At 36.6% G+C, this 16,621-nt stretch overlaps 1 protein-coding gene across 12 annotated transcripts in view; it reads right to left on the reverse strand.

Annotated features, from left to right (window-relative positions):
• Positions 1–16,621, reverse strand: part of ZNF280C (zinc finger protein 280C) — a 66,515-nt gene that overhangs the window by 2,990 nt on the left and 46,904 nt on the right. For all 12 annotated transcript variants that reach the window (XM_061407927.1, XM_061407934.1, XM_061407924.1 and 9 more), the window contains 4 exons: positions 14,590–14,721; positions 10,030–10,343; positions 9,424–9,561; positions 2,820–2,882 (listed from right to left, as the gene is read on the reverse strand). In XM_061407927.1, coding sequence (XP_061263911.1) covers positions 2,820–2,882; positions 9,424–9,561; positions 10,030–10,343; positions 14,590–14,721 — 647 coding nt within the window. The remainder of the gene's footprint in view (positions 1–2,819; positions 2,883–9,423; positions 9,562–10,029; positions 10,344–14,589; positions 14,722–16,621) is intronic.

A 16,621-nucleotide genomic window follows, 5' to 3' on the forward strand; every position in this document is an offset into this window, starting at 1 on the left:
CAGAGAAGAAATGAGGTCTTAAAAATAAATTATGTAAACATAAATCATGCAATTATCAGCTTATTAACAAAGCATAAATATACTTTTGCAGTTCATTTTAAAATTAAATACTTTAAATTTTAAATACTTTAAAATTAAGTACTTTACCTGTATAGGAATAAATTCATAGCATAGTTTAGACTAACTTCTCCCTTGCAGCTTTACTCTTAACAGCCTGTTGGATATTTACACTGAGTTGTCACATTAGAAATGATCTTCATGAAACTCAAGTCGTGTACTTTCCTCCTTACCTGGGAAAAGTCATTCCTCCTGACTGGTCTCCTTAACGATGCCATGCCCCTGACATAAATGCTCAGAACTGTAGCTATTTCTGACTCTTTTTCCCTTAAGACAATCACTATTTGAAAAATTTTATAATATTCAATATTAGCAATTTATTGAGCACTTACTCTGTGTAGGCTGAAGTTTTAGATATATCATCTCACCTATATTGTGTAACAACCCAAAGAGGTAGGTGCTATAATTTTAACTTTTTTTTAGAGAGGACAGGTTCAGGTTTAATAACTTACCAAGGTCAGGACCAGGTCTGAAACTGAACCTTTTGATTCTAGAGCCCATATTCTTAAATGTGGTGTGATACCACTTCAACCCAGATTATCTTATTAAATCAGTCTTAATCAGTCTATGTGCCTCATGTGGGCTTCCCAGGTGGCTTAGTGGTAAAGAATCTGCCTGGCAAGGCAGGAGACACAGGAGACTTGGGTTTGATCCCTGGGTGGGGAAGATCCATGGAGAAGGGAATGGCAACCCACTCCAGTACTCCTGCCTGGAAAATTCTGTGGACAGAGGAGCCTGGCAGGCCAATGGGGTTGTAAAGAGTTGGACATGACTGAGCGACTAAGAATGCACATGCCTCATGTAGCTACAACTCACCTTGTATACCCCTCCAAATTGATCTTCCTTTAGTATCCTTGATTCCACACGAAGCACCAATGGCTTTCCCAACATCTTCAAATTAAGTCCAAATTCCCTAGGCTTTTTCAAGGATTCCACAGTCTGGATCTATTCCCAGACTCTGAACTTAGTACTATGTTATATGAACTTCATGCTTCATCCCAACTGCACTACTTGTCATTCACTGTGCTTATCATTTGCTTTTTTCCTTTCTTAAATTTCATTCATGCTGTTTTTCCAACCAAAATGCCCCTGTGCCTGTTCTTAAAAGTGGAAACGTCTCTTTCTCTTCAAATCAGTAACTCTCATTACACTTATTACAAACCTCCCTGTATTAATTTTTGTAGTTACTTATGTTCACATCTTATAAATTGTACATTCCTTGAAGGTTGGTACCAAGCCTACTTCATCACTGTCATCTTCACAGAATTTGCTACCTTGTGTTATACATGATAGATGTACAATGAATTTAAAAACACACACTGAATTTTAATAAAATAACAATTATAAATTTACTATTCTTAAAATTTTAAGTATGAAAATTTCCATACACAGAAAATCACCAATTTTCTATTTAAATTTGAGACCCACCCTATGTGAGAAAAAAAGTCGTACAATTAAATCTAAGAACCAAGCACACAACTCAGTTTGACAATAGTGAGATAAAAATCAAATTAAATTCTCATCTTTAGAATTAATAAATCCTTTTCATTATTATAAAAATTTTTTAGTAAATGTTAACATCTAGATAAAGTTAATTGGTATTTCCTAATTCCTTGAATTCAGCAATAGTTTTAAAATTTCACTGATATATTTTTTAAAAATGGAATAGAACTTTCCTCTTCCTATGAGCTATTATTGGTCTATCATCTACACACTCCACATATGTCACTTTCAATATTAATTTACTCAGTAAATATTCACAGAAGCCTACCATATGCCAGGCCACTACTGAATGCCCAGCAAATGTCTGGCATAGCCAAATACCCAACTCATACACATTCTAGTGAGAAGATACAGACAGTAAACAAGTGGATGAAATATACAATCTATTGAACAGTAAAAAGTTGCCATGAAGTAAAAACAAAGCAAGAAAGGGAGATAGGGAGTGTCAGGAGTGGGCCTGGGGAAAGGATGGTATTTTAAATGGGGTGGTCAAGGAGAGATCTAAAGGAGGCGACAGAGCTAGCTACCCATGCAGGTATCTGGGGAAGAGCAAATGAGGCAGAAGAGATCAAAATACAAGATCCTGAGTCACAGCATCCCCTCTTCTCCTTTTCCACTAACCCAAAGCATTAAAACAAGTGTTGGCTAAACTTAAGTCTATGTCTTAGCCTGATGCTATCAATATAAAGACCTTGACACTGGTATCTCAAATAGCAATGATAGCAATAACAAAATAATTAACCAAAGGAAAATGGAGTGAAAAGGAATTAGAAGAATGTGAAAAAATGGTCCCTAGTGAATTCTGAGCTAATTGTGTATAGTAGCACCAACATTAATGATCAATCCTTTCAGAAATGTTCACAATTCCTCGGAATAGTAAACAAGTTGTGTATTTTTATTTCAAAAATAAAAGTGTGTTAGTCACTTTGTCAACTATCTTAAAAGTCTTTTAAATATTCAAATATTGCTGGAGAGCCTTATTTTTAAATCTTATAATGCAAATTCATGAAAGTTTCATCCTAATGCCTAATATCACTGAAACAAAGTTTAGCTGGAGAATATTAGGTAATCCCCTCTTTGATCTAAGGATATAATGAATAGAACTCTATTATGTCCAGTAGCAATCATTTTCCAAACTAGGCACTCCAGCATCAGGTTAAAAAGTTACTATAGAGAGAATTAAAAAAAAAATTACTTACCTGAGAGTTCTACAACGCTTCTTAAAAATAGAGACTCGTTTAGCTGGCTGGCTGGTATGAGAGCTAGAAAGACAAGAAACAAATGAAATTTTATTATACAGTAAGTCATTAATTAATTTTATGACAATTTTTCAAGCCTATGCTTAGTTTCCTAGTTTTGAATAAAAGACAATTTAAATTATAAAATTCTATTAGCATTTGTTTAATTCAAGATTTTTATCTTACATTTCATGTTATCATTGTATTTAAATATTTTTAACATATTTCCCTGAGAATAATCTTAAATTATACTTCCCTACTATAAAAAAAATAACGAGTTAAACATGCAAAGAGCATCAAATTAATTTTTTCACTTAATAAGAGTTGAGAACAATTTAAAAGTTACTTGCTAATGATATATTTTGCTGTAATATAAACTGTTAGGAATAATTATTATTTATTACTTTCTAATCAATATACTTAGCCTGGGGACCCTGGAAGAAACTGTTTCTTAGGCCAAGTGACACTACCATCAGTAAAAGTAAACACTTAAAGAATCTTCTGCAATTACTGGAAGAGCTTTTAAAGAACATCAATTAAAGGAAGCAGAACTCGAGTTAAAACAATACTTCCTCTATGCACAGAACAGAAAACCACTAACAAAATTTTGCAGTCAATGTTAACAGCTTCTATATTGCCTTTTAAGTTGATAAGGAAAGCTTTCCTGTATTAGAATGTCAGGCAGAATTAGCCAGGATCCTTGGTGGCTCAGAAGGCAAAGAATCTGCCTGCAAATGCAGATCTGGGTTCGATCCCTGGGTCGGAAAGATCCCCTGGAGAAGGGAGTGGCTCCCCACCCTAGTATTTTTGCCTGGAGAAGTCCATAGACAGAGCCTGGTGGGCTACAATCCATGGGGTTGCTAAGAGTTGCACATGCCTAAGCGACTAACACTTTCATTTTCTTTTGGCATAGCACAGTATTACTCAAAGTGTGGTCCATAGGACCAGCAGCATCTGCATCACCTGGGAGCTTATTAGAAATACTGAATACAAAGTCTCAGCTCCCACTCCAGACCTACTGAATTAATCTCTGGTGCTGGTGCCCAGAAATCAGTTTCAATAAGATTTTCAGATGATTCTTACACAAACTAATCATCTGAAAAACTTACTGAAACTGTACTAACCCTAGTTTGCACCGACAGACCCAAACTAGGCAACACATCAATTCAATGGATACCCTTAAACACATGTTAACTATCCATCAACATACCATGTATACATGGGAAAAGAATGACTACCTATCCCCCCCAAGAAAAAGTCCTCAGAATAGATGCCATGGTGAATACAAAGAACCACTCTCTCAGGTAGGTAAGACAGACACATATTTAATATGAGGCAGAATAGCTGAATAGTACAGAACTTAAAAAATAACAACTGATTCCTATGAGGGACCACAGTGATCAGATACTTCATAGAAAGTAAAATGAGAGGGAAGGAGAGAAGCATGCCAAACAACGAAGAATAAGAAAAAGTCACTCTATGGAATATGGGACAAACTATACACTGGGGAAGATCAATTATTTTGAGGGGCTTGACTTCTGAGGGGGCACTGTATGAGGGGCCCATACAGAGTTGGTATGGGCTGAGAATAAAGATACTTGACCTCTGAGAAAACGAAGCTTCTGTATGTACAGGGCTCAATCTTATGACAAAAGTCCACACTGAGTCAGAGTGAGGGTATCCAATTAAGGGGAGGTACTTGAGGCAACCAAGGAAGCAAGGCATGAATGAAGTAGGGGAAACACAGAGAGACTTACAAAGCCCTTAGAAGAGTAAAGTGGACAATTTCAGTTCTATATGAGCCGAACGATGAGTAAGTGTCCCTGATGATAATGCAGTACAGGCTTGGGGCTCACTGGAAATTAGAAAGTTTATGAAGGAAGCCTAGGGCCAGTTGGGGATATTTTTGGGGTAGAATGGGGCCAGAGGTCCCACAATACAGTTGAGGACCCTATGGCAAATGGGAGAGGACAGAATGATCCATGAACTTAAGGAACACCAAAGATAATTTTCAATTTAATCTCCTATAAATTCAGGGCAGAATTAAAGCCCTGTTGGAGCAGCCATGTGTTTGGCACAGAGTAAGAGACCAGCATTCCCCCCAGCAGTATACTCAGAGAAAGGGTGGCTGGAGTCTGGTTTGGAACAACTGAGGCATAGGTGCAGAACCACTGCAGTAGTTGTGAGGCAGAGTGGTAAATTACGGAAAGACAGATTTTCAGGAAGCCATGATGAATGGTGCCAGATCAGGAGAACACCATAGGCTTCAGAAACTTAAAAGTGTATTATTTCCAGGTGATGCTCCACATTTATGCAAATGATGCACTGAGACAGACTGAGCTTAAAGGGGAGGAGGTAATAATAGCTTGGATCCTAGACAGACAAAAATGTTTGACCATTTGTGTCCCATGATCTATCCAATAGTTTGAGATGAAGAGTTGGATCTCAGGAAAACTCAGCATTGAAATTGGAGGATTCACAGTTGAAAGGTAAAATATGAAACTCTCAGAGTGGTTAAGGTACCAAGAAAAGAAATGCAAAGAGGCAAGAAGAGCTGAAGAAAGAAAAGGTAATGAAATAGAGGAGCAGCAAAAAAGAAAAAAATTGTGGTAATCGTGTAGGAGAACTTGAGAAGAGTTTCAAAAGTGACTGATGAGAAGTATTAAATACTCAATGAAGTCATAGAAGAGTAAGAATGAAAAGCAGTGAATACATTTAGTGATTAGGACATGATTGATAATCTTGAAAGGGGCAGCTTGAACTGATTAAGATGGGGGTGATATGCAAATTACAAAGGGTAAAGAAATGACAACATAAGATATAAAAGAGTACGTTTTACAAATGTTGACAGTGAAAGGAAGACAAGAAAATATGCAAAATAAAGGCAACTCTCCCTCATACTAAAAAAAAACAAAAACAAAAACAAAAACCCTGAAAATATTTGTAGGCAGAAGGAATGTGGTACAGACAAAAAGATTAAATGAGGGTGCATAAGATTATGGAGAAAATGAAGGAGATGAGGGGCAAAACTAACTTTGAAAAAATGGACATGTCTTTTTCTGAGATTAATGTCTGGATGAAAGAGAAAAGATTTGAGGTAGAAAAAGGTTAACCTTGGGAAAAATGAAAAAGATGACCTCTGAGTAATTAGTAATTAAACCACTAGACCATTCAGATATGACCTAAATCAAATCCTTTATGATTATACAGTGGAAGTGAGAAATAGATTTAAGGGTCTAGATCTGATAGATAAGAGTGCCTGATGAACTATGGAATGAGGTTCGTGACATTGTACAGGAGACAGGGATCAAGACCATTCCCATGGAAAAGAGATGCAAAAAAGCAAAATGGCTGTCTGGGGAGGCTTTACAAATAGCTGTGAAAAAAAGAGAAGCAAAAAACAAAGGAGAAAAGGAAAGATAAAAGCATCTGAATGCAGAGTTCCAAAGAATAGCAAGGAGAGATAAGAAAGCCTTCCTCAGCGATCAATGCAAACAAATAGAGAAAAACAGAATGGGAAAGACTAGAGATCTCTTCAAGAAAACTAGAGATACCAAGGGAACATTTCATGCAAAGATGGGCTCGATAAAGGACAGAAATGGTATGGACCTAACAGAAGCAGAAGATATTAAGAAGAGGTGGCAAGAATATACAGAAGAACTGTACAAAAAAGATCTTCACAACCCAGATAATCATGATGGTGTGATCACTGACCTAGAGCCAGACATCCTGGAATGTGAAGTCAAGTGGGCCTTAGAAAACATCACTACTAACAAAGCTAGTGGAGGTGATGGAATTCCAGTTGAGCTATTTCAAATCCTGAAAGATGATGCTGTGAAAGTGCTGCACTCAATATGCCAGCAAATTTGGAAAACTCAGCAGTGGCCATAGGACTGGAAAAGGTCAGTTTTCATTCCAATCCCAAAGAAAGGCAATGCCAAAGAATGTTCAAAGTACTGCACAATTGCACTCATCTCACATGCTAGTAATGCTCAAAATTCTCCAAGCCAGGCTTCAGCAATAGTGAACCGTGAACTTCCAGATGTTCAAGCTGGTTTTAGAAAAGGCAGAGGAACCAGAGATCAAATTGCCAACATCTGTTGGATCATGGAAAAAGTAAGATAGTTCCCAAAAAACATTTATTTCTGCTTTATTGACTATGCCAAAGCCTTTGACTGTGTGGATCACAATAAACTGTGGAAAATTCTTCAAGAGATGGGAATACCAGACCACCTGACCTGCCTCTTGAGAAACCTATATGTAGGTCAGGAAGCAACAGTTAGAACTAGACATGGAACAACAGACTGGTTCCAAATAGGAAAAGGAGTACTTAAGGCTGTATATTGTCATCCTGCTTATTTAACTTATATGCAGAGTACATTATGAGAAACGCTGGACTGGAAGCAGCACAAGCTGGAATCAAGCTTGCTGGGAGAAATATCAATAACCTCAGATATGCAGATGACACCACCCTTATGGCAGAAAGTGAAAAGGAACTAAAAAGCCTCTTGATGAAAGTGAAAGAGGAGAGTGAAAAAGTTGGCTTAAAGCTCAACATTCAGAAAACGAAGGTCATGGCATCTGGTCCCATCACTTCATGGGAAATAGATGGGGAAACAGTGGAAACAGTGTCAGACTTTATTTTTTCGGCTCCAAAATCACTGCAGATGGTGACTGCAGCCATGAAATTAAAAGACTCTTACTCCTTGGAAGAAAAGTTATGACCAACCTAGACAGCATATTCAAAAGCAGAGACATTACTTTGCCAACAAAGGTCCATCTAGTCAAGGCTATGGTTTTTCCTGTGGTCATGTATGGATGTGAGAGTTGGGACTGTGAAGGCGGCTGAGTGTTGAAGAATTGATGCTTTTGAACTGTGGTGTTGGAGAAGACTCTTCAGAGAGTCCCTTGAAGACTCCAAGGAGATCCAATCAGTCCATTCTGAAGGAGATCAGCCCTGGGATTTCTTTGGAGGCAATGATGCTAAAGGTGACACTCCAGTACTTTGGCCACCTCATGCCAAGAGTTGACTCATTGGAAAAGACTCTGATGCTGGGAGGTATTGGGGGCAGGAGGAGAAGGGGACGACAGAGGATGAAATGGCTGGATGGCATCACTGACTCGATGGACATGGACACGACTGAGCGACTTAACTGAACTGCACTGAACTGAAGGTTAACAACTGAGAGACTAGAATAAAATCCTGAAGGTACTGAAAAGCATCTACACAGATGTTGTAGACAAAACCAAGTAAGTAGTCTTAAAAGAGACGACCACATTAAAATTAAAGGTCATAAATTCAAAGCTGACTAAATCAAGCACAGTCTAGAACTGAGCAAAGATCAAAAAGGGTAAGAGAGTCAAGGATAGCAAGGTAAGCATGGCTGTATATATGAAGGATTCTAGAAGAAAAAACAAAGCAAGATTCACAACAGATGACTTTGAGGCTGAAGTTAACTATAAGATTAGATTTGGTGATACTGGACTGAAAAGTGGAGCCAAGACTAAAAGTCTAGAAGTAATGAGATTTCAAAATGAATGAATATTTTATATGACAAGGTAACATTGGATGGTGGCATTTTTTAATGCCTTACAGGTGGATGTGAAGTGCTGGCATTAAAGTCAAGGTACAATAAAGTCGGGCTGGGGAATCATCAAGGGGAAAACAACACTGAGAGTTAAGTGCTGAAGGCATTAAAAAATGTGGGCAAATTCTTGAAAGTGGTAGCTAACTATGACCATAAAGTAAGACAGGCAGAGTAAAGGTACTTGACCTTTATTACAAGCTCCAAGAAACCACTTTTATTGGTTTTATCTTATTTTTGACTGAAAATAAATGGACCTACCTCCATTTGAATAATCAAATTAGCATATTTGTATCTGAACAATTTTTATTTAGAAAAATCCGTACTGAAGGAATAGAGTACCAATAAGATTCAAACGAAAGTAATGTGAGCTTTGAAGTCTTTCTCTAGCATAGAGTACATGGTAGGTGCTCAAATAATGTAAAATAATTGACATATGAAAAAGAATTCCAACAGTAATGTCATGACTGGACTATTCCTACAGTCTCATTTCACATTTCATCAAATGAATGAAAAGATGGAGGCCTTGAAAAACAAATGGACAGAGGGTTAGAGGGAGAATGAGAGATAAAGAACACGAGAGAATGAGCATGTGAGCACTGATGATGTTCCTAGCATTTTTGACAAAGCTGAAGTCTCTAAAAGAGATTGCTTTGAAGTGGGGAACACCGCATAGTTATAGGCACTTATTTGATAAGATATTTTGGAACATTTGAAATTTTATGGATCACTTTTTGAAAGACTTAGAAAAATAACTTCCCTACCAAACCTATTCTAATTTCATTAGCCTAACTGTTTCTAAAAATTTTGTCCCACTAATTTCATGAGTTATTATGCTGGAAAATAGTATTGCGTAATATCCTAGAAGTTCCCTGTTGCTAGATCTTTTTAGATCCTTGATGTGACAAAGTGGCTTTGTTTTCAAAAACCAAGTTATCTTGAATGGTAGTTTTGACTGGCTGTGTACATGTTTAACTCACCTCAGCATATGATTAACAAAGGCTTTGTTACAGTTAGTGCTGTATTTGCAAAAATTACAGCGCGTAAATAATGAAAAGTGGCTTGCAAAATCTTTTATTTTGGTATGACATTCAATGCACGTGTATACTCCCCGACACCTTATGGAGACAGAAAAAAATGATTAAAATACATTGTAAAACCAAAAAATAAGGTAAAGACTTATTCATGTTGTATTAATTGGAGTCAAGACGTTTAAACTAAGTCTTTAAATACAGACTTGGAATTTGAAAATCTACTTTGAAACAATAAGCTAGAGTAAAAACTCTAATATCAGTTAACGTTTCCTTGGAATAAAAAGGATCACATAAACCAATTCAACTATCATAAGATATAAGCACAAATTATAAGATTAGTGTAGAAGATGGCAATTATAAAATAAGTACAGTAATTCAAGTTCTGTTCAGCACTAGTAAAAAGTATCTTTTTATTTATTTTCTTGGCCTTTATGCCAGATAAGTGATTATCATGTAAATGTGCATTATCTGGTGATATGGTAAGCTATATTAAAATAACCTTGAATATTTAATATTGAAATAGAAATGTATATCAGGAATAGAAGATATTACCTTAAGTTCTTCAAAGCTACGCTGATTTTATTTCTCCTGTTGCGCTTTTTCTTTGGCTTGTAAGAGGTTTTTGCTCTGCATTTAGCTGCACGTTCCTTACTTGTACTAGGCTTACTTTCAGTGGATGTAGTTGCACTAAACTTTCTTGTCTTATATTCATTTGCATTAGATCTTGGAGAACTTCCAGTAGTTGTAGTTTTAGACGTTGAAGGTGAGACCTGAAGACAAGTGCTTGAAGAAGTACTGGAAGATAGAATACTCTTGGAAGTTGATGGTCCTGAATGAAGAGATTCAATTGAAGCTCGGATAGTGACCTATAAAAATAAAGGTAATATATACTTTTAGAAAATTAATCATCACATTAATATTAAAAAATCACACTTTATGCAAAGCATAATTGGTTTTTGACAAGGGTGCCAAAATAATTCAAGGGGAAAACAATAGTCTTACCAACAAATGGTGCTAGGACAGCTGGATATCTACCTGCAAAAGAATGAATTTGGACCCTACCTCATACTAAATACAAAAATTAATCCAAAATGTATCAAAGACCAGATGGTAAGAGCTAAAACTGCAAAACTCTTAGAAGAAAACATAGGAGTAAATCTTCATGACCTTGGGTTAGGCAATGATTTCTTAGGTATGATACTAAAAGCACAAGAAACCAAAGAAATAACAGATAAATGGACTTCACAAAAATGAAAACTTTTGTACTTCAAAGGACATTGTTAAGAAAATGAAAAGATGACCACAGAATGAGAGGAAATATTTGCAAATCATATCTCTAATAAGGGACATGTATACAGCATAACTTACAACTCAATAAAAGACAACCCAATTAACAAATGGGCAAATGATCTGAATAGGCATTTCTTCAAAGAAAATATACATATGAAACAAGCATGTGAAAAGATGCTCAACATCATTAGTCAGTAAGGAAATGGAAATCAAAACTCTAGTAATACATCACTTTAGACCAACTAAATGGCTATAATGAAAAAGACAGGTAGCAACATGTGCTGACAGGATGGTGGAGAAATTTCAGCCTTCATATATTGCTGGTGGGAATGTACAATGGTACAGTAGTTTTGGAAAACAGTTTGGCAGTTCTTTAAAAAATGTTAAACATAAGAATCATTATATAACCCTTAGGTATTCCACTCCTAGCAATTTCACTCAAGGGAAATGTCCATACAAAAATCTGCACATGAAATTTCCTGACAGCATTATTCATTATAGCCAAAAAACAGAGACAAGCCAAATGCTCACCAATTGATGAGTGGATAAATAAAATATGGTATATTCATACAATGGAATAATATTCAGCTATAAACGTACTGATACATAAGTACTAATACAGTCTTAAAAGAGAATGAAGCACTGATACAAGCTACAGGATGAACCTCATGGAGGAACCTCAGAAACATTATACTAAGTGAAAGAAATCAGCCATAAAGGATCACATATTGTAGATACTATATGGTTCCATTTATATGAAATGTCTAGAACAGGAAAATTCATAGGGACAGAAAACAGGTTAAAGTTTGTTGTTGTGGAGGGGAAATTGGGAGTGGGTGCTAATGGATATGGGGTGACAAAATGTTCTTAAATATATTGTAGTGATGTTTTCACAACTCTGTGAATATGCTAAAAACCAATGTATTGTATACTTTAAATGGGTAAATTGTATGCAAGGTATATGAATTACATGTTAACAAAGCTGTTACCAGAAAAAAAATCACTGCCATACAAAAAGTTAAATATCTAAGTATAAAGTGAAGTCGCTCAGTCGTGTCTGACTCTTTGCGACCCCATGGACTGTAGCCTACCAAGCTCCTCTCTCTGTCCATGGGATTTTCCAGGCAATAGTACTAGAGTGGATTGCCATTTCCTTCTCCAGGGGATCTTCCCAACCCAGGGATTGAACCCAGATCTCCCACATTGTAGACAGACACTTTACTGTCTGAGCCACCAGGGAAGTCCTATCTAAGTATAAACTACAATCAAAGAAGTCTCCCGTTCACTCTAAATTTTTGTTGTTGTTCAGTCACTGAATCCTGTCTGACTCTCTGCAACCCCATGGACTGCAGGATGCCAGGCTTCCCTGTCCTTCACTTATCTCCTGGAGTTTGCCCAAACTCATGTCCAATGATTTGATGATGTCATTCAACCATCTCCTCCTCTGTAGCCCCCTTCTCCTGCCCTCAATCTTTCCCAGCATCAGAGTCTTTTCCAATGAGTCAGCTCTTATTCTATAAATAGTCATACCAATTAAATGAAATTCACCTCAGTATTTATTTACTGCAGTAATACTGGTTTTGTATTGATGGCATTTATATGTTAACATAAATTTTAATAGGTTAAAAGAGCTCATCCTATGGCTATTTTATGTTCTGATATAACTGAATAGCTAGAGGTCAAATTTTAAATCTCAAATCCTGAGATAACTCTGGAAAGGCCTGCATAACTCCTTGGTAACTATAAAACAGATCTCCACAATCACTATGTCACACTCCAAACATATAATATTGTACATCAATTATACTTCAATTAAAAAAAAAGTACCTACACCCCTCTAAAAACAAATGAACAGATCTCCAGTAAATGTGACCTGCTCTCTCTGGGAGTTCATCGAGCAGGATTTATGGTTCCAAAGGTTACTGTGGCAGTTACAGCAATTCATCATACAGCATGGTAATACTCAATTTTCTTAGAGGGAGCTAATAAAAAATTTATCATTTAATATTCAGAAAAATAAATGTTTGATTATACCCATTTGATTAATAGTGAAAAAGTTACCTATTAACATTTTCTTTAATAACTTGATTATACCACTGCCATGTACTTAAGGAACAGCAAATGAGGAAGGCCTATGAAATACTTGTGGCTTAGTATCATACAAAAAGCGCTGAAATAGGAGTCAAAAAACCTGAGCTTAACTTTCAATACTACCTCTTCCTAGCCATGTGACCTTGAGTAAGTAACTTATCCTAAGCCTCCTCATCTGTAATATGGGAATAATACCTGCCTTCTCTACCTCATTGGTTTGTTACAGGGATTAAATCATAGAATGAATGAAAAAGCACACTGAAAACGTAATTCTGAAGTGCTAACAAGTGGGGCACTGAAGAACTGATGCTTTTCATCTGTGGTGTTGGAGAAGACTCCTGAGAGTCCCTTGGACAGCAAGGAGATCCAAGCAGTCCATCCTAAAGGGAATCGGTCCTAAACATTCACTGGAAGGACTGATGCTGAAGCCGAAGCTCCAATACTTTGGCCACCTGATGTGAAGAACTGCCTCACTGAAAAAGACCCTGATGCTGGGAAAGACTGAAGGTGGGAGGAGAAGGAGACAACAGAGGATGAGATGATTGGATGGCATCACCGACTCGATGGACATGAGTTTGAGCAAGCTCCAGGAGTTGGTGATGGACAGGGAGGCCTGGCGTGCTGCAGTCCATGGGGTCACAAAGACTCGTACACTACTGAGTGACCAAACTGAACAATCATTTTTATTATTATTATACTATCCTAATTATTACTATTATTATTAATAAGGGAAGATATGAGAGAGGATTTCACTGCTTATACTAATATTAGAATTCTGCATGTCTTCTTCCAGCATGGAATGAATGGCCTATAGGGAAAGATACTGGATAGCTTCTCTCCCTCTAGAGCTTCAGAGCTCTGCTTTCCATTATTTTAATGAACTCAAATAGCAGACATACTCACATTCAAAGGTTAGTACTCAAAATATGTAAGTGTTTGGGAATTATTTCACTTTGGATTATGTATCTCTCCACTGGAGCAAACAGTCAAAAGCTGACTTTATATAAAGAAGTGAGAGAAAACAGATATACATAAGGCAAATAGGGAAAATGAAATTTGTAGTCAGATGTATGTTTGCTCACTTAACACAGCAATGTTAATCAAGAGAACTTGCTTCTCTAAGAGTAGTTTCAGTAATACTAACTTCAACAAACCATGGCATTCCAGGCATTATAACAGATGTTGGAGACACAAAGATAAATTAAACATGATTCCTCCCCAGCTGAAGCAGACATATAAGCTGCCAACTGGAAAAGCTCAAAAACAGACTATAGAATATTGAAACAACACACTGACTCAGTCTACAGTTCATCTAGTTGCACTCACTACTAATGAATATGCTCCAATATAGCACATTTCAATCAACTCAAAAAACAATGGGTAGAAAATTTTCTAAGCATAAGAATGATAAAACCTAAAAAATTTTTTTCATGACAACCAGAAGTCAATTTTTAATATTATAAGGGGTTTATTTCTATTGTCATATAACGTTAGAATACAACCTATTTAAAATTCACTTTTTGGGGGATGCAGACATAGAGAACAGACTTGCAGACACGGGAGAAAGGAGAGCGTGGGACAAACGGAGAGAGCAGCATCTGTGGCTGATTCATGTTGATGTATGGCAGAAACCCACACAATATTGTAAAGCAATTATCCTTCAATTAAAAATAAAGAAGCCAAAAATAAACATAAAAAAAAGAATACCAGGGGGAAAAAAACACAACTCACTTTTGTACCAGGAGGCAATCCCTCCAGCTCTTTAGGCTTTATAAATGTCCGATGTTCGAGCTTGTGAACCAGTTTCTCCTTGTAGGTCAAAAATTGTAGTCTGCACTGTGAGCAACGATGAATTCCTTTCTTCTGTTTACAGAAAATATTAGAAAGAATATTAGAAAGAATAATTTCTACCACCACAAATCCCAGGATCAGAAATTGCTCTTAATTCTAAGAGCTTAAGAATTTAAAAGCCAGAATTTTACCACCTCGTATCATAAATAATACCAAAACATTTCATTTTTAAAAAGTACTTCTTACATTAGTATTTGGGTTTCAAAGTATTTGTTATCATACAGGTAATCAATATAATTATATCAATTAGATTACAATGGGACAAGTCCTATGCTATTTGTAGTATGAGTTTGTTTAAATATAAATGTGAAGTATAAACTATTCAAACATATGACATGTGAAAATGAGCTAACTATATTACATTTTGTTTTTGAAAAGATCAATAATGTTATTTCCATTTGTTTTGCAAGTTGGTAAAATAAAGTGAACTTTCTAAAATTAAGCAAATTTAACCAGATAACTCCCCACAAAGTTACGTTATAGAAATGGTTGTATAAAGCAATGTTTGTCCAACAGGACTTTAAACAGTGATGACGTTTTACAGCTGCACTATCTGAAGTGGCATCCACTGCCACATGTGGTTATTGAGCACTTGAAATGTGGCAAGTGCAACAGAGAGTGGAGTTTTACATTTTATTAAATTTTAATTTTAAACTAATTTAAATAGACACATGTGGCTAGTGATATTGGACAGCATGGCTATAGAAGCATAAATCAAAACAACTGATCTGAATCTACTATTTGAGAACTCCTCGACCATGTTCCTTCTCAAAGCTGATCCTTTTATTTTTTTTACCAATAGGAAACAGGACCCGAGAGACATGTAAGACACTTGCTCATAGCTACTTAGTGGTTTTTCTACTACATATCAGCAACTGCAATTTTTATGTACATGCACTTGTCCATTAAAAGATGTGTTTTATATTTGTAAATTTGGAACAACCTAAAAATACAAAAGAATGTTTTCTCTAGAAGTGTGTTTCCACAGGCTCATCATTTCCACTTAAAACACAAGTAACCATTTAGGAAAATCCAATGAAATCACATATATGGAACTATCTAGACATTACTGGTGCATAACAGGCATTGGAGAAATGCAAATTCTTTACTAAGTTCAAAGCACTATGTAACTATAATGCATTTGTAGTACTATTTTGGTTTCATCTTATTTAGAAGTAATGTTAATTGGATCATATCACGGGTATAGCCAACATAAATTCACCTGTATGTGCTCAAGAGAGGGGAAAGAGGGAAAAAAAAGTCAAGAAGCAGATGGCAAGACAACATGACAGAAAATTGCTCAGATATAGCTGCCAGAAATCTCTTCTCTGCTTGTACTTATATCTCATCTAATTTCATGATTTCAAATAGCATTCATCCAACTGCCTACTCAACATCACTATTTGGTATCTAGCATGCATTTCATTCACATGGACAAAATTAAACTCCAGATTTTCCCCCATCCACCCTGCAAAAAATCTGTTCCTTCCCTAGTCTCTCCAATATCTCAATATATGGGAACGTCACTCTTTTGCAGCTGCTCAGGATGAAAGAAATTGGTCACTCAACTCTTTCTCTCATGCCCCACACCCACCCCATTGATAAAACCATAGTCTTTCCACTTTTCATCACCTCCTACCACTGCCACCAGATCAGTTCAAGTCACTCACCTGGACTCTCATGGCAGTCTCCTACCTTCTCCTGGTTTCTACTCTTTTCTCCCAACAATCTCTTCTCTCCACGGCTGCCAGAATGATCTCTCATGTGCTTAAGCACTCTAATGGCTTTCCGTAACACTCCCAAATCCTGACCGTGGCTTCCAAGGACCTACAGTATCTTCCCCACTTTCTCTCGCTACAACCTCAGTTCCTACTACTCTTCCTCTCACTTGTTTACCATGTGCCAGACACAC

Source organism: Bos javanicus, chromosome X (genome assembly GCF_032452875.1).
Source record: "Bos javanicus breed banteng chromosome X, ARS-OSU_banteng_1.0, whole genome shotgun sequence".
NCBI classification, from domain to species: Eukaryota; Metazoa; Chordata; class Mammalia; order Artiodactyla; family Bovidae; genus Bos; species Bos javanicus.